This window comes from Podarcis cretensis (genome assembly GCF_951804945.1).
Source record: "Podarcis cretensis genome assembly, chromosome: 2".
Classification (NCBI taxonomy): Eukaryota; Metazoa; Chordata; class Lepidosauria; order Squamata; family Lacertidae; genus Podarcis; species Podarcis cretensis.
Genome location: NC_137171.1, coordinates 74,134,294 through 74,158,104, shown reverse-complemented (window position 1 = coordinate 74,158,104; position 23,811 = coordinate 74,134,294). Strand labels below are relative to the sequence as shown.

Sequence of the window (23,811 nt, the reverse complement as noted above, 5' to 3'; positions counted from 1 at the left end):
AAGAAAGGAATATCAGAGAAATAAAGCTTCATAAAAACGTCTAAAACACAACCCTGCTCCATTTGTTGGAGGCTGAAATCAAAACACATTTATGCAACTGCTCTCAGTACTGGCTGCAGTAAATATAGTCTAAGTAATTACTACCTTCACCATAGTGATATTTTCAAAGGGTGTTTGTCTACAAACACATGAAGGAAACTAAAAGACCATTCTCATTTCATGCTTCATTAGAAATCAACAGGCAAAACAAAAGACAAACGAAAGACAAATGCAGCAGGAAAACGAGTCTTTCCACATCCACTCTTGAAGTTAATTTTAATTTACTAATGCTCATTTATCACAGTACAAATAATTTTTTAAAAAATGTTCACGCTAGCCTTTCACTTCAAATTCAGCATAAGAACATAAGAAGAGCCTGCTGGACCAGGTCTATAGTCCCATCTATTACAACTTCCTGTTTTCACATTGGTCTGCCAGATTACTGTGGGAAACCCTCAAGCAGAACTGAAGCACAAGAGCACTCCAACTCTGGAGTCAGAGCATAGCCATCATGGCTAATAGCCAATGATAGCCTTATCCTCAATGAATATGTCCAGTCCTCTTTTAAAGCCACCCAAGTTGATGGTCATCACTGCCTCCTGTGGGAACAAGTGCCATGGTATAACTATGCACAGTTTGAAGAAGAATTTATTTTATCTGCCTGCATATTCAGCTTCATCGGATGTCCACCTTGGGTGTTATGAGAGGAGAAGAACATTTATCTCTCCACGTCATGCAAAATTTTATAAACTTCTATCATGTCATCTCTTACTCACCTTTGCTCTGAACCAAAAGGTCTCAAACACTGGAACCTTTCCTAATAGAGGAGTTACTCCATGAGTATATAATTATGATTCTCGATATAAAGCATAATTTTGGGGAGGGATTCAACTAAATTGGTGTGTGCATAGAATGAGGTCCGCTTGCACAGCAAAGCTTCTCTTACTCCCTCTTTGTGCACCCCATGCCCCCTAAATTTGCTCTGCAGTTGAGGGAACCCCAGAACAGGTTTAGGGGGTTTGGGGGCGGGAGTGAAAATGTTTTCTTGCATGAGAAGACCTTATTCCACGCAAGCATAGCCCACATCCTTTATCTGACCATCAGGGTGGATTTAGATGTGACATGCAACTATGGTTTAATAGCTAAACCATGGTTTGCTGAACCCACATCTGCCTGCAGTATGCTTTATTTGGAGTAAAATCAGGATCTGAAATAAAAAACCATGGTTAGGGTCATTACTCTGTCTCATGAGACCGCTATACCATAGGAATGGGAATATACTTATGAAACTGAGTCCTGCACATATGTGAAACAGAAGTATACAAACAGGTCAAAATCATATTTGCCTTTGGGATATCTGGATGCTCAAACTATGGTGTGATTAGAACAAAATATATGCCACACTGGAATCCAGTCTGCAAAACATTCTCACTGAATGGTAAAGAGAATGAAAAGTGTTTCATACTGTGAAAAGTGCACACATTCTGTCAATCTTCTCCGGATTCTTGGGGCCCCCATTCTTGTTTAAGCGTACCAGAAACCTTTCACTGAAACACAAAAGATAAGAAAACACTGAATTACCAATAGTACATACCATTCATACTACATCCTGGTCAGAACTTCTAAACATTTATGGAACTTTATTCAGAGATCCATAGAATCATAGAATCATAGAATCATAGAGTTGGAAGAGACCACAAGGGCCATCGAGTCCAACCCCCTGCCAAGCAGGAAACACCATCAGAGCACTCCTGACATATGGTTGTCAAGCCTCTGCTTAAAGACCTCCAAAGAAGGAGACTCCACCACACTCCTTGGCAGCAAATTCCACTGTCGAACAGCTCTTACTGTCAGGAAGTTCTTCCTAATGTTTAGGTGGAATCTTCTTTCTTGTAGTTTGGAACCATTGCTCTATGTCCGCTTCTCTGGAGCAGCAGAAAACAACCTTTCTCCCTCCTCTATGTGACATCCTTTTATATATTTGAACATGGCTATCATATCACCCCTTAACCTCCTCTTCTCCAGGCTAAACATGCCCAGCTCCCTTAGCCGTTCCTCATAAGGCATTGTTTCCAGGCCTTTGACCATTTTGGTTGCCCTCCTCTGGACACGTTCCAGTTTGTCAGTGTCCTTCTTGAACTGTGGTGCCCAGAACTGGACACAGTACTCCAGGTGAGGTCTGACCAGAGCAGAATACAGTGGCACTATTACTTCCCTTGATCTAGATGCAATACTCCTATTGATGCAGCCCAGAATTGCATTGGCTTTTTTAGCTGCCGCGTCACACTGTTGGCTCATGTCAAGATTCATCGACCATCAAACTGTATAGCTACATTGAAAATACAATGGTTCTTTTGACAATACTTCCAGGTACTTTCTCACTAATCATGGTGGGAATGAATTAATATCTTCTTACATTTGATGAAATATAGGAATAGCACTAGGCTAATAAGAATTTAACATCCCTACACTCAATCTTAGACATAAAAATAATTTTGTTAATTGTTTTATGCAAAATAGTATAAATTATTCACTGGAAAGTGAATAATAACTGGAAAGTTAAAGAGATAACTGGGAAGTTAAAAAGATGCAGCACTCTGCCACTAAATTGCAATAATTTGTTTAAGAAAAGAAAATACCGTATTTTTCGCCCTATAGGACGCACTTTTCCCCCTCCAAAAATGAAGGGGAAATGTGTGTGCGTTCTATGAGGCGAATGCAGGCTTTCGCTGAAGCCTGGAGAGCGAGAGGCGTCGGTGTGCACCGACCCCTCTCACTCTCCAGGCTTCAGGAAGCTATCCGCAAGCCTTGCAAGCCCGGCAGGAGTTCCTGCAGGCTCACAAGGCTTGCGGGCAGCAGCCTGCAGCCCGGAGCACGGGGCGCCCTCCGGAGGACGCCCCGTGCTTCACGCAGGTCTCCGCAAGCCTTGCGCGCCCGGAGGGAGTTCCCGCGGGCGCGCATTGCTTGCAGGCGGCAGCCTGTTCTGGGGGCTGGGGGTAAAATAATTTTTTTTTATTCATCCCCCCCCCCCCAAAAAAACGAGGTGCGTCCTATGGGCCAGTGCGTCCTATAGGGTGAAAAATACGGTAATTGATTACAAAATAACAGAGAAAGACAGGAATTCATAAGTTCTCTAACCCCATACTCTGCACTGAGTCAGGATTCAGTATGCTCTGTTAACTGTTTATATATATATTTATCTAACTTTTCAAAATCTAGAAAATCTGTCTATATTCCTAGGCAGCATATTCCATAGGTCAATTGTTTTACTGACCATAAGCAACTGTAACAAAAAGGAACTGTTTGAAGTAATATACCGTACAGCTGCTTTATTCTATTAAATTTATAATTCTCTGAACTAAACAAATACACCCTGTCAAATGTTCACTTCCTCCATATCAAAAACAACTCCAGCTGGACTCACATCAGTTTTGGTTCTTCTTATCAAATGAATTAAAAGAGTTTCCTTTTCGCACTGTTATGCTTTCCTGAAGCCTGAAGGAAACAAATTCTGGAGATCGGAATGAACTGCTCAAAAATAGTTACTGTAAACAATGCAAAACCTAAAACAGGGTCTTACCAATACTATTACTTATTAGTTGACGTTTTCCACAAATTTGAGGAAAACTAGTTGGCCATAGTAAAAGTAAGAATTATGTTAGGGAACCCCTTGTGAACATGGATTAACTGCCCTTACAGGCTGGTGCTGGACCCATGGCAATCCTTTTAGAGATACTCTTGTCAAAAGGGTAAAGTTTCTCTCTGCTAGCAGGGTTGCAAAGGCAGAGCATCAATTTAAAGTGAGAAAAAGCAGAGCTCTCCAAGGTGCTGGAATTGTGGCATAAGTCAGACTTTGAAAAATAGTTCTCAAACAATACTGAGTAAACTACTACAGCATGTTCTATTACAATAGTTATAGTGACTTAGCTAGAATTAAAATGTTGTGTTTTTCTTTTATAGGCAGAAGTTTAGATCCTTAAAAATGGGTTAAGTAAGGTAATTACCTTGTAGTGCTTCTACAACTCTTTAATAAAGTGGAGTAGTTCGCTTCTCCTTTCATACCCAAAATTCAGAGGCAGGCCTCTGAAATCTAGTTCCATGACCTCACAAGACCTCTAGTTCCACAAAAAGAGTTAACAATATTATAGATGTAAAAACAGATTTCTGACCAAAGGACCAGCAATCTTTTACGTGCTCAGAAAAAGCAAGCAAGGGGTCTGATTCTGACTTACCTGATCTGTTTGCCTTCCCGGACATCATACAAAAAAAAGAATACATCTGCATCCTCTCCAATTGTATTGTAAGTGAAACTTTTTAGACTGAGAAAGAAGTGGTGAGGTACTGGCAGGCGACATGCTTCTCCATGACGTGGGCGTATTGTATCTACCTAATTTGGAGAAAGAAATTAAAGGGACTTCATTTTCTAGACATATATTTAATAGTTTCATACTCATTGATACCATTTAAAATGAAAGTTGCTTGGTAGAATATATACACAGCTCCTAATCATTTTATCTGCACCGATCCACATGTAGTGCCTAGATCCCTCACCAAAATACTGTCAGAATAAAGCAAATTGTATATGAGTCAACACCCTTGATTAAAGTTGCTGCAAAAAAACGTAAAACAAAGTCAATATACTGGTAGGCCTGAACAGTTGTAAATACCAATAAAAAACAGTATTTTTATGAATTATTTTACGGCGTAGAAGAGATATGGCTTCCTTCTGCAATTTATCTTACCTGTGATGTGCTCTGTTGTACACTATGTCTACTAGATAAATGCTGTAAAAGAAAAAGAAAAAAGAAAGAAGACATGCTGCATTACTTATGTTCAAAGTTGCTTCCACACATGGCTAAACACTTTTTTCCCATTGTTTTCAGATCTGTTTTAAAAAGATGCAGTAGTATACTAAAGACCAGCTCCTATCAGCTGACACAGAAGCATTCATGATTTAGCGCTGTCCAGGTACCAAATCAAAGTGCAGCATCATTCAATTGTACTAACTAGACCAAGCTTCCTCAACCTCGGCCCTTCAGATGTTTTGAGACTACAGTTCCCATCATCCCTGACCACTGGTCCTGCTAGCTAGGGATCATGGGAGTTGGAGGCCAAAAACATCTGGAGGGCCAAGGTTGTGGAAGCCTGAACTAGACCAACATAGGATTTCATGGTGGTGCAACTGGCTGGGAAAACAGAGAGCTCTCCTGCACCAGCAAGTGCTATCCCAGTTCTATACAATGTAGCAGCATTACACACAAAGCACAGAACTGACCAGAGAGAAAACATTACAGCTGACTACTCATCCAAACAACACCCTGAAAGCCTTTTAGCCATGAGATAATTAATAAATAAATAAATAAATAAATAAATAAATAAATAAATAAATAATTTCTACCCCGCCCATCTGGGCTGCTCCCATATTGTTGACGATGTGAAATAATGTTTCAATCTGCTTATTTCTGCAAGGTTGGTGCTTTGCAACATGCTTTGTGCACTCTTGTGCATTTTTTGTACTGATTTATTGGGTTAATTTTCTGCAGATGATCCCTGGCTAATTTATTCATAGTGTTGTTGTTACACGAATTTTGTGTAGTTTCATCTCCCTGTTTAAAAAATAATAATTTTTAAAACATGCTAACACAGGACCTGTGAAAATAGGTACTTATTTATTGCAAGTAGCTACTTCACAAGCGTCCTTCTCTCCAATCTAATTTCTATGCACCCTCCCATTCAGCATCCCCCTGCAGTGGAATGACAAAGTACAGGAGCAGCCTCCCACTACTTACCGTAGCTCTATTTACATTTGCTTTACCAAAAAACCATTCCTTGTTATACACAGAACATGGCCTCAAATGAAAAGTGTAGCGACTGAGTCAACACGACGTAAAATGTTTGTGTTAAAAAGGAGTAGCCGCCCCAATTCTCTAACAGAGGTTGATCCTGTTTTTAAAGCATCTCATGCTGAAGGCTAACATTAACAATCAGAAAATTGACAGTAAGTCTCCTACTGTTCCTATTTAATCTCCAGAGGTAAGATTTAAAAAGTAATCCAAATTGAAACGGTTTCAAATGTGTTTTTTAATCATATTTTGTTTTATACTTATCTATTCTACAATTTTTAGATATTTGTAATGTGGGATATCATTGATACTATTTTTTTACTAGGTTTCAGAAGCTAAAACTTGGAGAGACCCAAATAATCCTCCATCTCTCAAACCTAGGAATATAAAAAAATATTTCCATAGCACATGATCAAAGCCACACAGAATTCAAACATAGGAGCAGCCCTCCTTGGCCAAACCATGGTGCATCTAGCAAAGAATTATCATTCCAACAGCTGCCAGCCAGATGCCCCTGGATGCTCACAAGCAAGTTATAAAGGTGATAAGCACTCCATGTTTGTTGATTTATTACTTCTAAACATTGATATTCCATCCAGCTATCAGGATTATTAGCCACTGACCAATCTGTCCATCCTTTCCAAAAGTGGAGAGAATAGCCAGGGCATTGTATCCACATTTCCAGATTGCAGAAAAGCTCAATTAGTGCACCATCTCTCATCCCTTGCAACAAACACTAAGACATTCTTCTGAAACCCAGCAACATAGAACAATTGCTGCAATCCTATGGGAACTTACCCAGGAACATGCGACACAATTCTCAACTTAATCCAACACAACATTAATACACAGATGTGTAGGAGAAGCCAAGTCCCTTTCAAATCCATAGGACATGCCCAGCTATGTGCAAAAAAAAATGATGGCAGGCTCCCACAATATAAGCTCAGTCAGTGGTGCCTCTTAATCTCAGGGATGTGGGTTCAAGCTCCACGTTGGGCAAAAAGAATTCAGCACTGCAGGGAACTGGAAAAAAGGGCCTGCTCCTGTGCTGCTACCTTCTGGACCTTTCATCCTCATCCTATCAAAGAACAAGGCATCTTACCATCTTATATAGATCAGATACACTTATCTGATCTGAATCCACCACCTCAAAGTCCTTTCGTGGGACAAGATCCAAGCCCAAATGCCTGTGAAGGGGGAAAAATGTGATAATCATCAATAAAATGTATTTATGTAGTATATGTAATTACTTGGGAACTGAAAATAAGGCACATGCTTAAAACTATGCAAACCTTAACGCCCCCAATACAATTACAGTGGTACCTCGAGTTACAAATGCCTCAGGTTACAAATGCTTCAGGTTACAAACTCCGCTAACCTGGAAGAGTTACCTCAAGTTGAGAACTTTGCCTCCGGATGAGAACGGAAATCATGTGTCGGCGGTGCTGCGGCAGCAAGAGGACCCATTAGCGAAAGCACGCCTCTAGTTAAGAACAGTTTCAGGTTAAGAACGGACCTCCGGAATGAATTAAGTTCGTAACTAGAGGTACCACCGTATTACAAATATACCTTTCATAACATTCATAATATAGCATCAGCATTATGGAGCTTGTTGCAGCTAATGGCTGGTCAGACAGAGTGGATATTCTAAAGCTTTGGCCTCACACAGATGATTTGGCTTCTCCCATATATGTGGCTGCAGAGAGACATTTCATAGCACCAAAAGCATCAAAGGAAAGTTTGTACTGGACGCACTTGGTTCAAGAACTCGATCACAGAAGCAAAGCGTAGGATGGAGAAAACCCCTGTTGTGATGTAGTTGTAGCCAATGATTTCTGTATCAGTAAAAATAAGTGACATTTTTGAGGCAGGCCTAGGCTGGACAAGGGAACAATGCTTGTCTAATATGGACTAGAGTGGTGAAAGTCTGAGATAACATTGGTATGTTAGGAGCCTGTACCACTTTCGTGGTAGTCTCACCTGGCAGGGTCTAGTGCTGAGTCTGGAGTCAGAACATTTGAAGTGTAAGGTGATCTGTTATGTGTCTTACACTTTTTATGTGGTTGATCCAATGGTGCATCACAATAACAGATACTTATGTCCTCTGAGCATTCAGAACTGGAATGCTTTCAACCCAGTGCCTCTGAAATGAAGGCTTGAAAGGGACTTAGATCATTATTGAAATGGGCGTAGCTGGAGTAGGGATTGCTGGAAGCACCCATCTCAATTAAAGTGTAGTTCCAGAGGGAGAAGGAAACTTGGACACAAAAAGCTTGTTCCCACAGGATACACATAATGAGCACAGTGACTATAGAGAGCGTCTTGATGATTTTTTGGAAGTGAACACAGAAGCAAGAAGGCATGGGATCTGCTCATTTGTGCATGTGAGTTAGGTATAAACTGTGTTCTCTACTGTCAACAACTTGAAGGCTTAAATTTTAGAATGCTTCAAATGTTGCTACATGTTCGCGTTACATCTAATTTGTGTGCCTCCAAAGAATAACACTGAGGCAAAGGCAGGATATTTTTAATATTATTTTGATCGCTTCTTATCCATTTATTATTTTTTAATTAAATTTCTATACCATCCTTCATCTGAGAAGGTGGTTTACAATATAAAAACACAAAAATACACAACATAGTAACAAACAAAAACAATAACAGCACACAGTTTAAAAGACCATAAATTGTTTAATTATCCATCAATTTACGACATGCATAGGTTTTTCCCCTGAAGAGTAGAAGGGGGACATGATTGTTCTCATAAAAATACAGTGGTGCCTCGCAAGACGAAATTAATTCGTTCCGCAAGTTTTTTCTTCTTGCGAGTTTTTCGTCTTGCGAAGCACGGTTTCCCATAGGAATGCATTGAAAATCAATCCATGCGTTCCTATGGAGACCGTCCGGGGACAGAGGGGAAGGCGTGCACCTTCCCCTCTGTCCCCGGACCTGTTTAAAGCGCGCCTTCCCCTCTGTCCCCGGAGATTGCGGGGCAGGCAACGGGGAGAAGCAATCTTCTCCCCGCCGCCCCTTGCTTTAAACAGGTCTGGGGACAGGTCTGCGCTTCCCTGCTATCCCCGGAGCTTGCGGGGCAAGCTTCATTTTGCGAAGCAAGCCCATAGGGAGATGCGTCTTGCGAAGCGGCTAAGAAAACGAAAAACTCCTTCGTCTAGCGAGTTTTTCGTCTTCCGAGGCGTTCGTCTTGCGGGGCACCACTGTAGTATTGCACTTCTCATACTTTTAAAGTCTTTTGGAGTTGTCAATATCAGTATGCAAGTGATTTCCTCAATTTAATAGCATTCATCACAATCACTACAAATGGACTCTGTAACAGTTACCTTTGAACCTTATCCGATATGCTAAATTTAGTTAAAATCCCCTAACACCATGGATTTTCAGCTCAAAGGATTCTCATTCACTAATGCTATGTTAATCCTTCATACTAACTGCCCCCAAGCTACCTGTATGTCATGTCAAAGCAAATGAATAAATGTTCAGCAGCAACAAATACAGACTGCCATAAAGTCAACAGGACCTCCTTTCTTGGAGATTTTCAAGGAAGAGCAAAAGTAGCATCTGCAGAAGATGTCTTATAGCAGACTACTGAACTAGCTACCTTCTTTGACCCCATCTATATTTTCCTACTGGCTCATTTGGCACAGTCTTGAAGACAAAATTCTGTTACATAAAAATTTGATTATATTAATTTTATTTACTCAAGGACTAGTTGCTTAATATGTATGATGGCACTCCATATTCAAAATAAATGATTTTCTTCTCAATCCTTCCAACCAATCTAATTTAAAATCCTTCTGCAACTCTTTTCAGCTCTAATTTTACAGTAAAACCTTTGCTCCAGAGAGTTCCCTGCTGTATTTTCAGAAAATGTATACAAAAGTACTCTACATTCTACATTACAAGGCCATTTTTTTCAGCTTAAAATATACTATATTTAGAATACATTCTTACTGAACAAAACATTAAAAGCCACTATGAAAAGCAAGAGAGACAAACATGGGTTCACACTTTACTCTCTCCCCCAGAAAGATTACTTAGCATTTTTTATTAAGGTATTTGTGACATTCAGTTACTTGACTAGCAATTATATGCATTTCAAAAGAAGCAGAGAATGTAACAAGCAAGTGCAAGATTTAAAAAATGATTACTTCTTATGCACCAGTTTTACAACTCAACTAGTGATAGGCAAGTTCATCTACTCTCAGCTCAGAAGTTGCTCTAAAGAAAAAAAAGTATTTTCTAAGAGTACAGGCAGCAACCATTTTGCGTGGAAGTTCTGTTCCTGACCCCCGCACACGTTGGCAGAGCATGCATAAACCCGCCTCGCCCTGTCATGCCCTGTTATACCCTCCTGCAGTTCCAAAAGGACCCATGTGACCAGCAGTCATGCATCAATTGGAACACAAAAAAATGGTTGCCGCCTGTACTGTACATGCCCCAAATGCTTGAACATGTGCACTGATTTCTGTTCAACACTTTGAAGATTGGCCTGTGGAGGGAATGGGAAACCTGTGGCCTTCCAGATGTTGTTGGGATCGAACTATCAGCCTCAGTTGGTATAGCCAATGTTCAGGGGTGATGAGAGTTCTCATCCAATAACACCTGGAGGGACACAGGTTCCCCATTTCTGGCCTATGGTTCCCCAAAGGCTTCCAACATGTCCCTCATGTTATCACCATCAGTAGAACCATGTATATGTCCTCTTCCTTATACCAGTTTCCAAAGGCTCTTCTCTTTTACCATTTGCCCTGCCAACCTATTTGTTTTAACCCTTGTTTCCCCCTAATTTTTTTCTCTGCCGTTTTCCAATCTCTTTTTACTTTTTAGCTTGCGGTTTTATAGTAAACATTTCTTATTTTATTTGTTGTAAGCTGCCTGGAGATTTTAATGCAAAAAGCTGTGTTTAAAACAGTGTTTATGTTTTAAATAATAACTGAAACACGTAATTAAATCAAATGCAACCAAGAAAAACTACTTCCACGTAATGAGGATAAGCTCAAAATCCCAGTGAAATGCATAGGTTTGAAATCCTTAGCTATATATAATTAAAATTCTTTAAATTTTGGTAAGATTTAAGTTCTAGATTCCATTTATTTGCCCCAGTCCAGGCTTACATTTTTACACAAACACACAGAGAGAAGAAACTCTAATGCAAACAGCAGCAGTACATGGACTGTCACCTCCAGTGGTTGTAGCTACACACACAGTTTCCCATCAGAGAATTGGTACTGTCAGCTTTGACAGGGCTGATCTATTTGGTGAGGGGGGAGACTGAATTTAGGCCTCTCCCCTGCACACAGCTAATCAGTGCTTAGTTACGCAATTTGCTACAGCACAACATAATCTTTCTGGATTGTGATCAAGTTGGTTTGTTGTTCTTTTAATCAAAGTACCCACTTCTCTCAGTCATGCCTCCAAAGAGAGATGCTATAAATTATTCACCTAGGCCTGTTTTATAATATTTTTATAACAAACTCTAACAGCTCTGGCAGAAGACTGTTACAATAGTAGGAGCTTAGCTACGCTACAATGGAAAACAAAATCACTTGGTATAATTTTGTCAATTTATTTCTCAGAAGCCTTGTTCTTTTAGCTGAGGGGAAGACTACATCTAGACCAGCACCCTTGTCACATTTCATTTCATTTCAGTTTTGTGCCTTGCTGTCAGGGTTCTTCTTTTTGTATTTCCCCCCTTCACTTTCTTATCCCAGAATATCAGAGTTTGGGTTTTAATAAACAAACAAGTAATAGTGAGTTGATGTACTTGTAGCCACACATACCCTCCAAAACAAAGCTAGGTGTTGTGAAGGAAGAACATGATGAGAGAGGGGGCTTCAGAATCATAAAACAGCTAATTTCACATGTTGCTTGAAAATAAATTAGCACAATAAATTAACAAAGTCCCTAGAGATAATGGCCATGTTAGCCCATATTACCAAACAGTTTAGTGCTTTGTGCAAGAACTGGAACAGCTCCAAGTTCTTCCCTCCTCCCCCACATGGCCAGGAGAAGCACTTTACCTGCATTACATATCTCTTTCCCTGGATCTCAACTTTCATGTTGTCCATGTTTATAACAAACTATGGCTAGTTTAGTAAGGCACCTTTATAACTCATGGTCTGAATTTGGTTTGCTTTGAAATGGATGAGAGCAGGATAGTTCCACAACCAGCACATCAGACTGTGACTGTGGAAGTCATGCCCCCCCACAAAGGGATGGTCTGAGGTCATCTTCCTCCCACTGGGAGAGTACTGAGGAGGTTTCAGCACAAAGGCTCCCAATACCCACTGATGACCTTCCTTGCTCCTGTCCTTCAAGCCCTAGCTGGCCTTGTTGAGCTCTAGTAAGAGGCAGGGAGCTGGATCCACCATAAGTCTCTGCCTGCTATATGCTGCTGCAAGCTCTGTAAGAAAGTTCCTAGTGGAAGAGTGAAGCCAGAATTTCTGAACAAGTCAGGCCCTGTGGGCTAAGAGCATCAAACTTGCAGCGATAATGTTTAAACATTTCATGATATGGATACATCTTCACATCTACGTACCACTGTCTTTCAATAATTGGTCTTTGATTTCTACACTGTTTGCCTATAAGTGAATATTGTCAGCATCAAAATGTTACCAGTGATTATGGTAAAGTCCCAACAGAATTTGATAACAAATATAAAATGAATATTCATAGAGGGGGGGAAAGGGTTGTGTATGTCCACAATATAATATAAAACTATGTAACATCACTTTAAATAAATACATGTAAAATGTTTGGCTAGAAATTGTTTTTAAAAACTATGAACACAGTGTCAATAAAAATTGTTTTATAGTCATCACATCACATTCATAACCCAAAAATAAAATTTCAAATTTCTTGGTTATGGGTGCAAGTTGATACTGTTTTATTGGTCTAAAATATAATCATGGTTATGTACATACTTTATAGATCAGCTGGAAAACTGTGGCATGTGTTTACCCTGGAAAAGTTTGTGTCACTACTGTTATTTAAACAAATTATTACTAAAAGCAGTTCACTTCACAGTGGCAAGAAGCAACGCAATTAAGGTTGGCCCTCTGCCCATGCATTCCTTTCCTGACAGATTACACACATTGTGTTTTGAGAACTAACTGTGTTGGTGGAATATTTTCCAATGATCATGACTTCTTTGCAAAAAGATGCTGCTTTGCTTCATTGACTTTGCACTGTAGACTGTTTTTCTCATACAGAGGTACCACACACTTTCCCACTAGCATCATAGTAGTGTCAGGGATACGCACTGAGGCTTTTGACACTGTCAGAAATGCACCTGACACATGTTCTATGACCCCACCACACCTGATGAATGCATGAAACATAGTTAATGTCTTTATTTTTCTTGGCTTCAAAGTGGTTGCAATTTCACGTGCTGCAATTTAACTGTGATGTTTGCCAACATCAAAGGATACTTGATGTCAAACTCTGGAATGTGCTGCAAGTTGGAACACAATAATGTCAACTACATGTTGTCCCAACCATGGTGTTTTGTTGCCTGCTATTTGCTACATCTGGTCGATACAACATCAAATATGTTGTCAGCTTCACCATGTGAGCATGGCTCAAATGACTTTTGTCCTGTCTGCCAGGGGAGCATAGTACTTAGCTGCTAAAGGTGCTGTATACCTGTTTGCCTTCTTTTTTTAGCTGATGCAACATATTTCATCAGAAGATGGAACAGATCAGCTTTATTTTCTTTGTTCCATTCTGTGGTGACCTCCTACCCTCTCAGGTTCACGGGGGGGGGGGGGGCGGTTAGAGAGAGTGTGTGTGGAGGGGGGAAATGATAGGTCTTAGCACATCTTGTGTTTTTCACACAAAAGAGAAAAAGTTTGCTCTGAGAAACAGTGGCAATACAGATAAGAGAAGAATGTGTGTATGGCCAAAGCAAGTTTTGGGATAATTCCCTTTATATCCAGTTTCTCTGTTTCTTGTGATCACCAATCATTACACAAAACTATTTTAAAATTTGGCAAACATATTGTGCATGATAATACAAAAACCCAGGAATTCAGTAATTATTAATAACAAAAATAGTAATTTATATGCCACTTAATGACAAAATAGTCTTCTAAGCTGTTTACAAAGTATTAAAAAAAAGTTACACAAACCACTAGCATCAATAAGCACACTGCCCTTTGCTGAGCTTACCATATATAATCATTTGTGTTATGGGTTAAGGGGCTGCTTGTGCGTAAATGGTTGAGTTCTCAACTCATGCAATCAGTTTCTAAAAACTCTCCCAGACCGCGGAGCCATGGGGTGCATGGCTACCTCAATCGCTGGCAGAATCCGTCAGTGGGCGCTTCCGGAATTTACGCCAACATAAGAGTTCCTTAACGGAAACTCTCCTTCTGGATTCTCTGCGTGACAGTTTCCTGCGCGGAGTAGGTGTCCCCAGCGGAGGTCCTGAGACTTCTCCGCTGTTCTCACTGGAAGTATCTTGGAGCCCTCCCTCCGACTGAGTTTCTGCAGGAACTCTCTCTCTCCCCCTGCTGGTTCCTTCCTCAGCATCCGAGGGTCTCCTAGCCTCCTTGAGCCCTTCCACCACCTGACTCTCCGATGGCAGTTCCCTGACAATTTGCAATGGAAACACCAAAAATGAAGCAGACTTTACCTTCATGCATCAATTTACATGTTTAGGATCAGGATAAAAAAAATTTGAAATTTCACAATTCTTACTTGCATCATCTTTTCCTCCTTAAAGGGCATTAAAATCCATATTTGGCTGCTAGCAAGCACATTCCAAGCATTTTATTCCATAAGAACCCTAAATGCTTTAAAACAAAATAGTACTCATACTTACTCATTACCCCAGTCCAAGCGTACAGTGAGGTGTCTCTTGACTTCTCGCACTTGGTCCTGGGTCAAATGACCAGATAGTAGCTGTCTGCGAAGATCAATCAGTTCATTCATCACATGCCGCAGTTTGTAAAAGAGATCTATCTTATGTTTCTGTAAAGGTTTTATTTGGGAGAGGGAGTGGTGGGAGAAAAAAAGAAAAATAAACACTTTAGTTGGGTGATTTAAAACCAACTATATTATATATACAGTAAATGTAAAACTTTTGATTGCATGTGTGTTGCAGGAAAAACAATTAAGTCCGGAGGAGTCGATGCATTAGCCTGTCATGGGAGGTGGGGGTAGTATTGTGGAACTATAAACACTAACAGATTTATTGCAACATAAGTTTTTGTGTATTAGTCCACTTTATCAAATGCATGAAGTGTTAACGCAAGTCAGCAGATGCACAAGGAAAGAAACAATATTGCTATATGCACCCCACTCTCTGAGTCGCGGGATACTCCAGCAGTGCCAGTGCTTATCCAGGGTTTGGTTTCCTTTGAAGGATGGTCAATGGAGACTGTGGCATCTTTAGAATATATGGTTCCATTTATAGAAATATACAACTAGAGAATAGGATGCAGGGATCACATAGAATCATAGAATCATAGAGTTGGAAGAGACCACAAGGGCCATCAAGTCCAACCCCCTGCCAAGCAGGAAACACCATCAGAGCACTCCTGACATATGGTTGTCAAGCCTCTGCTTAAAGACCTCCAAAGAAGGAGACTCCACCACACTCCTTGGCAGCAAATTCCACTGTCAAACAGCTCTTACTGTCAGGAAGTTCTTCCTAATGTTTAGATGGAATCTTCTTTCTTGTAGTTTGGATCCATTGCTCCGTGTCCGCTTCTCTGGAGCAGCAGAAAACAACCTTTCTCCCTCCTCTATGTGACATCCTTTTATATATTTGAACATGGCTATCATATCACCCCTTAACCTCCTCTTCTCCAGGCTAAACATGCCCAGCTCTCTTAGCCGTTCCTCATAAGGCATCGTTTCCAGGCCTTTGACCATTTTGGTTGCCCTCCTCTGGACACGTTCCAGTTTGTCAGTGTCCTTCTTGAACTGTGGTGCCCAGAACTGGACACAGTACTCCAGGTGGGGTCTGACCAGAGCAGAATACAGTGGCACTATTACTTCCCTTGATCTAGATGCTATACTCCTATTGATGCAGCCCAGAATTGCATTGGCTTTTTAGCTGCTGCATCACACTGTTGGCTCATGTCAAGTTTGTGGTCAACCAAGACTCCTAGATCCTTTTGACATGTACTGCTCTCAAGCCAGGTGTCACCCAACTTGTATTTGTGCCTCTCATTTTTCCCCCCCAAGTGCAATACTTTACATTTCTCCCTGTTAAAATTAATCTTGTTTGTGACAGCATTAACACTCCAACATCTTGCTTCCCCATTAGGTTTCCAGGGAAGCCCCAAGCTCACAGCTTTGGGTTCAGCACAGAGCATACATGTCACTCTCTCTCCAGACTCCAGCATCAACCAATCTCCCAACCTCTAAATTCTCTATGAATTCCCCTGGCCTATTGTTCTCCTTCCTAGGATGAAACATCATCCAGCCAGGTGAGAGGAGTGGGGAAATGCTTACTCCTCTTCCAGGAGAGCACCATCACTTAGTTGTTGCTATGGCAACATAGCTCACTCTTTGAGAAGCTGATGAGAGCACTTGGCCAGTCAGCTAAGGCCATTAACTTACAAAGAGACTGACTGGTTCAGCAACAGCTTCTACTAGATTTTAAACCTCACTGGATACAGAGAGAAATGCAAGCCTTGAACATACTTACAAATGTCATTCACAGATTCCAGCTACACCCCCCCCAAAACCCACCCTCTAACAATATATATTGCGCATACACACAGAGAGACAGATCTAGGGATTATTGGGGGAGGGAGAGAGATGGGGTCAAATGGCAATGAAATGCAACAAGTACAACTTGTGACAATTCTATATAAGCATAAGCAAAGTGAGTGATCATTCTCTACAGCTATAGTTGGTGATAAAACAATCATTCCAGCTTTGCTAAATAACATTTGTAGTAAGACAGGAAGCGGTTGTCTTTATTGGCACCTAAACAGAATCAAACCTTGATTAATTATAATTCTGGAGTCCCCATTTGCTGAACAATGACAATTTTCAGGTCCGCAGTAAAGTGTCCTGGGGGATTTATATGTTCTCCCTTTGTTTTCTGAATGTTGCCATTTCTAACGTTAGAGTGTTTATTATTTTGTGTAGCAACTGGCCTGCTTTTCCTATACAGAACACAGAAAAGCATTGTTGGCAGGTGACAGCATACATCATAATGGAAGATGAGCAAGCAAATGAGCTCCTGATGCAGTGGCTGGTGCCAAATGTTCTCGGAGCAGCCCTGCTTGTGTAGACATGGGGAAAGCATCTGAGTTTACTGCAACCTCTGGTCCCTGCTATTGTGCTTCAGTAAAAGTGGTTATTTAGTAAAAGTGGTTATTCCAGGTTAGGGGTCTGTCTATCTGTAAGCAAAGGCAGATCTAGTACACAAGATCAGGGACCAGGATGGGCTGTAGAGCACTGGTGTTATGTAAGGAGTGGTTTTTTTTGTGGAACACCGTAGGTCAGGGGTAAACAGATTTAGGCATGTTGGATCAACTTTATTCTTTACTAGATCAGGATCCACTACTGAATCCACATACACTTAAAATTAAACAGGGTGCACGTTCTGGATGTAGAATTTTTATTCAGCATCAGAAATGACCTGTGACTGCAGTCCTTTCATACAAATTCTATTCCTTTGCTCATTTTACCTAATGTAGGTGAAAAAAGCAATTTTGTTGCTAGTTGCTAAACAATTGGGAGTCAATTTACTGCGCATCACTCAGAGAGATCTACCAGTAGATCCCTATCCACCCCCTGCTAATTCTTGCTGTAGGTGACAAATACACACCCAGAATATAAAGTGACTATTTATGACCTACAACTCCCTGTAACAACCAGTCTTTACAAAATAATGCACTGCATTTTTAATTTGTTCCTTGGCTTGTTTTGTGGTTGCCATATAAGGTAGATGAAACACTTTCCACAGTGTGAAAGAGAAGGAAAGTTAATGCTGCCATGCAAAATGTCACTCATCTGGTAGCAAGGGCCGTGTAACACTCACTTCTAGGCAAGTAACAGATCCCTCATCCTTTATTAATTTCTACGTTGCCGCAAGCAATGAGTTTTGACATCTTTTAATATCACTGCAGGGGCTGACCTCTGTAAAAGGAGTGTAACTGGTATATTTCAACAGAAATTTATTAAGCTCCTTAAACAATTTTATTTTGCCACATCAAATAAAAACAAAACCTATCAATGTGAGGGAACACTATGACAGTTGGTTTTCCCCATTTGCTGTGGAGGAAACAAATTATTCAGTCATTGTTTTAGAGGAAAGCAGAAAATTGCCCGGGCTAAGTACATGATGTGTGTGTGTGTGTGTGTGTGTGTGTGTGTGCACGCTAAAGCCCTGCAACAGCTTTGGTGCAATTCAACATGGAACAAACATGTGACGTAATCCTGCACCCTCTCCACTCCTTTACCTGGCTAATTATCTTTACAGTGATCTAAAAGCAGCGGGCCTCCTTGCTTCTTCCCAGGCCCAGAAGAGAGAACAAGAAGCCTGGAATTTCAGGAGAAAAGCTCTGTTTTGATAATCAGTAGTCATTTCTTCCAAGCTTCAGTATTACATTTGTTCTATGTATGAGCCAGGGATAGCCCGTTATGGTGCCCTCATGTTGCTTCCATCATCTCTGCCCATTGGTCATGCTGGCTGAGAAAACAGCTTAAAGACCTGAACTGCAGAATTCACAAGCCATTTTCCTAATGTCATTGTTTTTATACATAATATTGAAATCCCATCTTTTCAAGGAATTTAAAGCAACATATATGTGACACCTAGGATAATCTCATACGGAGGTACTGATGTGGCCTAGATCGACCTAGATTCAGAGATGGAGCTATTACAGATTCAGAGATGGAGCTATTCTGTGGTCCATGAGAATAGCCTTAAGGTGTATGATATAGATTCCCCTCCTTCTCTTCCTCCCTAATTTTAGCCAGTAAACAAGGAAGTAGGAATGCATCAAAAAGCACTCATATTTTCCCATTTTCTAAAAACAAGTAAACCAGCAATAAATGAAAGCAAAACACAGCAACAAAAATGAAAAGTGTACTCCATCACACATGGTGTAAAATGTAACAATAAAAGGTTCAAAAAAGAAACATGACAAGATGTTTTAAAGAAGAAATATTTAAAGTAAAATTCCAGCTACAAGCCTTTCCTACAGCTATGATGAAAAAATGAGCTAGTAGTTACACAAGCTTGTTCGATTTCTATAAAAGTCTTCCTATCACTAACATGTATTTTATTTTGCATGTGTTTCATGAAATATGTAAAAAAAAACACCTAGTTAAATAGTTATAGGATAAAAGAACATAAAAACTGCAATCTTAAATGAGAAGTTTTTATCATTCAAATCTGGCTTCGTGCAAATCTGTAACTAAAAATATCATCAAATATTAAGGCATCAAATAATTAGCAAGCCAAGAAGAGTTGTTCACCGGTGGAGACATTCACTTTGCCAACCAGCCTACGAATACAGACCAAGGCCCCAGCTCTTACTATTTATTAAATTTGTGTCCCTTCCTACACAAAACTCTCCAGGCAAATAACAGCAACAATGAACACAAAACAAATACAATAATACAATAAATCAGTTAAAAAAACAGTACACTAAAAGTTCACCCACACAAAATACTATCACAAGGCCCAGTGTGAAATGCTTACAGCCCTTGACTTGGCAGCTGGTCAGTAAGTTTTATTTATACGTATTATTATACCTATTTCAATTCACTTACCACATATAACTGTTTCCAGAGGACAGCCCATTCCTGGAGTGTTGCTGTAACTTCAGTGATAACAGAATCTTCAAGTGGAACAACTGTTTCATACTGCCTGTAAATTTAACCAAAGCTCCCATGAAACTATTGTAAAGATTATAATACACTTTGAAAAATTATAACTTTCACCTTCTCCTAGTTTTAAAGGAGTACTCACAGTTATTCATATTGCACTAAATTGGATCCAGACTAAAAAATTAGTTGCTTTCAGTTATTACTGAAATCAGTGGGACTTAGTTCATCCTTAACTTGTCCCACGGATTTTGTGGATCCAAGTTCACCTAATGTTGGGCGCAATCCAAGTCTGCTTGGTACCAGTGTCTCCGTGCCCAGCTGTGCTGGCCTCTGCTGGCCTATCCCTGCAAAGTGATGCTGGTGTCGCATTGCCAGCACAGATTTCAATATTCTGCCTGCTGAATGGGTGGGCAGAAATGCTGTCGGAGGGATTCCTGCTAGTGGCAGTCAGCAGGAAGTCCTGAAATGGGGTATTCCTGAAGCGGGAAGGAGGTAAGGAGGTCCAGGAGCCATTGGACCCTGAGCCAGTACCTCTGCCATCATGCAATAGCATCAGGCCAGAGCTAGGCTTGATCAATCCACCCGCTGCCCACCACCCACTCCACCTTCCACCTCAGCCAGTGTTTTATTTTTATCTGCTGCTTAGTGGGTGGGAGTATCATGTGGTTTATTGTTAGTATGCTGGCAAAGTTTTCTGTCACTGTTTATGCGGGAACTGGTTTTTGTTTTGATTTTTAAATATATATTGTATGGTATGTTAATGTTTCATATGAATTTTTCTTTCTATTCTTTTTTTATGATATAATTTATTTATGTTTACGACTTTCAGTGTAAGTTACTTGAAGATCTTTTAAAGTAACAAGCAACAAGTTTAATAATAAGCAAATAAATTTAATTAATTTTAACTGCAGAGCACATTTAATAATTGCAGTGAAAACCTGCTCATTTATCCGGATTGTATCTAATTGTGGGTTGTTGTTTTTAACCACAAAGGTATCAATTTATTGATCATCAGGAAGCATACTCACCCTCTGTTGCTGACAACTGCCTTTTTCAAGTGAATATAATTAATAGGAAAGATCCCCTACAAGAAAAAAAAAATCTACTTAACTGAAAAAGTTAAGGAAGTGCAATTTAACAGAACCTTCTCAAGTAACAATTTGCTACAGAAAATATGGAATCATTAACAACTTTCAAAAATAATATTGCTTTTGAATCAAACATGAAACTTATAATAATTCCTGGAAAGTTGCAAAACACAATTGCACATGTTTACTCTGCCATAAATGGTCATGTTCAGTACGCAGACCTCTTTAATAGTGTGTCGGGGAAAGTACAAGCCTTAGTTATTAATAAATATATACTGTAAACATAAATGTCCTGTCCAGCAAGGGGGTCATTCTGTATCAAGTGATCCAATTTTTAATGATCTTTTTACCTCATGTCGTCCAATTTTCTTAAAATTTTGGCCTTGCCGGACTACACAAAAATAGTAAAAGTTCAGTCCTGAATTGAGATATTTCAAATCTAAAATTACCAATCTCTTCAGAACTTCATGGGCTTTAATATGATATGTCACAAGATGGACATACTTTAAATTATAAAGTTAAGTTATGAAATTTAACATTTCCAAAAGTGATTTTTAAAAAATGATTAAAAAATTTCCAAAAAAGTATTATTTCATATTTTTAAGAGTTTCCTGAAAAAATTCATCTTGGGATCTCAATAAGATCACATTTAAAAAACATATTTTGTACATAAATGTCTGCCTTATTGGATTCTATTTAGGATAAACGGGTTTTCTAGGAAAAGAATATAACAGATTAAAGGTAAAGGTAAAAGGTAAAGGTAAAAGGTAAAGGACCCGTGGACAGTTAGGTCCAGTCAAATTCGACTATGGGGTACGGCGCCCATCTCCACTTTCAGGCCGAGGGAGCTGGCATTTGTCCACAGACAGCTGTTCCAGGTCATGTGGCCAGCATGACTAAACCGCTTCTGGCCCATGGAACACTATGATGAGTGTCAGAGAGCATGGAAACGCCACAGTGGTACCTATTTATCTACTTGTGCTGGTATGCTTTCGAACTGTTAAGTTGGCAGGAGCTGGGACAAAGCAAAGGGAGTTCACCCCATCACACAGATTTTAATTGCCGACCTTACGATCGGCAAGCCCAAGACACTCTGTGATTTAGACCACAGCACCAACCAAGACTTCAAACCATAATATCAGTTACTTCAGGCATTTCTTTAAAAAGTTATTCAATTATATGCAAAGCTGCAATACTTACCATATCTGGCTAAGTAGCTGCCCTACATATTTCCACAAGAACAGTTCTTTTTCAGAAAGCTGAGCCATGATTTCCCCTGGAATCCCCCGACTTGAACACGGCTTTGTAAGCTTCACTAATGTATTCCCACAACTATCTAGCTATGGATGAGTTAGAGGCCTTTGACCCTTAAGAAACGCATGCAGCTTTGGACTTCCTAGTGGCTACTGTTTTATCCATGTAAAAATGAAACCCTCTTCAGAGATTTACTTTATTCCATACTTTCTCCTAAGTAGGTACTGAGGTGGAGCAAACTAGAGTATTACTTCCTAAGATTGAAATATTTCTGGCATGAAAAATGTAGCATCACCTTATCTTTTTTTTTTTTTAACCCCACAGAGGTCAGGAAGTGACCCCAACTCAGACACTCTCCTGCCAGACCACAAAGAAAATAGTCTTTGGTGTAAGTTCCGATGGGGAGACTATAGCCATGAGTTCAATGGGAGGCCCCAGTGGAGCACTTATGACCCAGTTCCAGTTCCAGTTAGGGGGTAAGTGGACCGGTGGATAAAGCAGTGTAACTCCTTTAAAAACCTATATATGTAAAAGTGGTAAGGAACAGAATCATCCTCACTGGAGCCCAAAACAGGGTGTGCAGTAGCTGTCTGCCTCTTCAAGGCACTTGTACTGAAGTCCTCATTAACAAAGTCCTGTAAAAACTCTAAGAAAAAATGTTCACCTCTATCCTTGCTATCCATGTGCCTCCACAGACTTGGTTCATCAACTCCCTTTATGAAGCAAGCAAGATTTCCAACATTCCCTTGAGATATCTGCACTGCCTTAGCTACAGCCTCTCAACCTCCAGCTAACTAGATGTTCTGCAGATCTAGATGTAAGACTTGGATGCTGGGTTAGGAGATCCTTACTGGCTGTAACCTCCATGCTTTTTTCACAGGCATCTCCAGCAGCTCTAGTAACCACAAACTCCTTTGACACTGCTATCAGGATGGTGTCTGTTCCTTGATGCTTGATCTATTTGAGCACATCTACAATAGCTTGTTGAATAGCTTTTTAAAAAGACATAAAATATATATATTAAGCATTTTGCCTCCAGTGCATTTTTGTCTTCTGTTTCCAGTCACTGGAATCTTGACATGAACCTCTGGACCCACTTGCCTGAATGGCTCACAAATAGATCTGTCATTGGTTTCTTGAAATGTTTGTCTTAAAAGGTCAGTGGGTACAGTCTGCTCAAAGTCCCAAATGGTCAAGCATCTCAGCTCTTCTTATTCACCTCAAATCCATGACATAAGCAGGAAAGCATGGTCTGAATGTCACTTAGACTTTGGCTCCTGGACTTGGGATGCATCTGGATGTTGTCCAAAGACTCCTTTCATCTTCAAAATGAACCGTCTTGCTGACCAGCACTTTGGTAAAAATCCTGGCAACTGCACTTAAGGACTTATCAAAGGACTTCAGAAAAAGAACAACAAAGGTTTGCCTAGTCCCTGAGGAAAACTACATTGACAGTATCAGGCTTCCCCTCCTTTGTATCAGTCTGTGGTTAGCTGTAAGGTCTTGACTTTCTTGCAGATAAGTCTGGTGAAAAAAGTTCTTTTGTTTTGTTTAGGTTGTTCCCCTTTCTCTTCTGAGAGCCCTCCCTTCTCCATGTGGGAAGTCTCACAGGCAATGGACCTAACCAAGGAGGCAGACTAGGGAGGAACCAAGACCCCTAGAATGCCCCACTCCCAAACCAGAGGAAGGAGGAATAACCTGAATACAGGTTCCCATTTTAGCCAACTCATCAGAAATCCAAGGAAGCAGCTCCTTAGGAGACTTCC

At 40.2% G+C, this 23,811-nt stretch overlaps 1 protein-coding gene across 9 annotated transcripts in view; it reads right to left on the bottom strand.

Moving 5' to 3' along the window:
* DOCK3 (dedicator of cytokinesis 3) overlaps nt 1-23,811 on the bottom strand; it is a 151,491-nt gene that overhangs the window by 94,669 nt on the left and 33,011 nt on the right. For all 9 annotated transcript variants that reach the window (XM_079964392.1, XM_079964389.1, XM_079964385.1 and 6 more), the window contains exons 4-10: nt 20,732-20,787; nt 19,647-19,743; nt 14,725-14,873; nt 6,985-7,069; nt 4,782-4,823; nt 4,272-4,426; nt 1,505-1,586 (exon numbers count right to left, since the gene is read on the bottom strand). In XM_079964392.1, the coding sequence (XP_079820518.1) occupies nt 1,505-1,586; nt 4,272-4,426; nt 4,782-4,823; nt 6,985-7,069; nt 14,725-14,873; nt 19,647-19,743; nt 20,732-20,787 (666 nt within the window). The remainder of the gene's footprint in view (nt 1-1,504; nt 1,587-4,271; nt 4,427-4,781; nt 4,824-6,984; nt 7,070-14,724; nt 14,874-19,646; nt 19,744-20,731; nt 20,788-23,811) is intronic.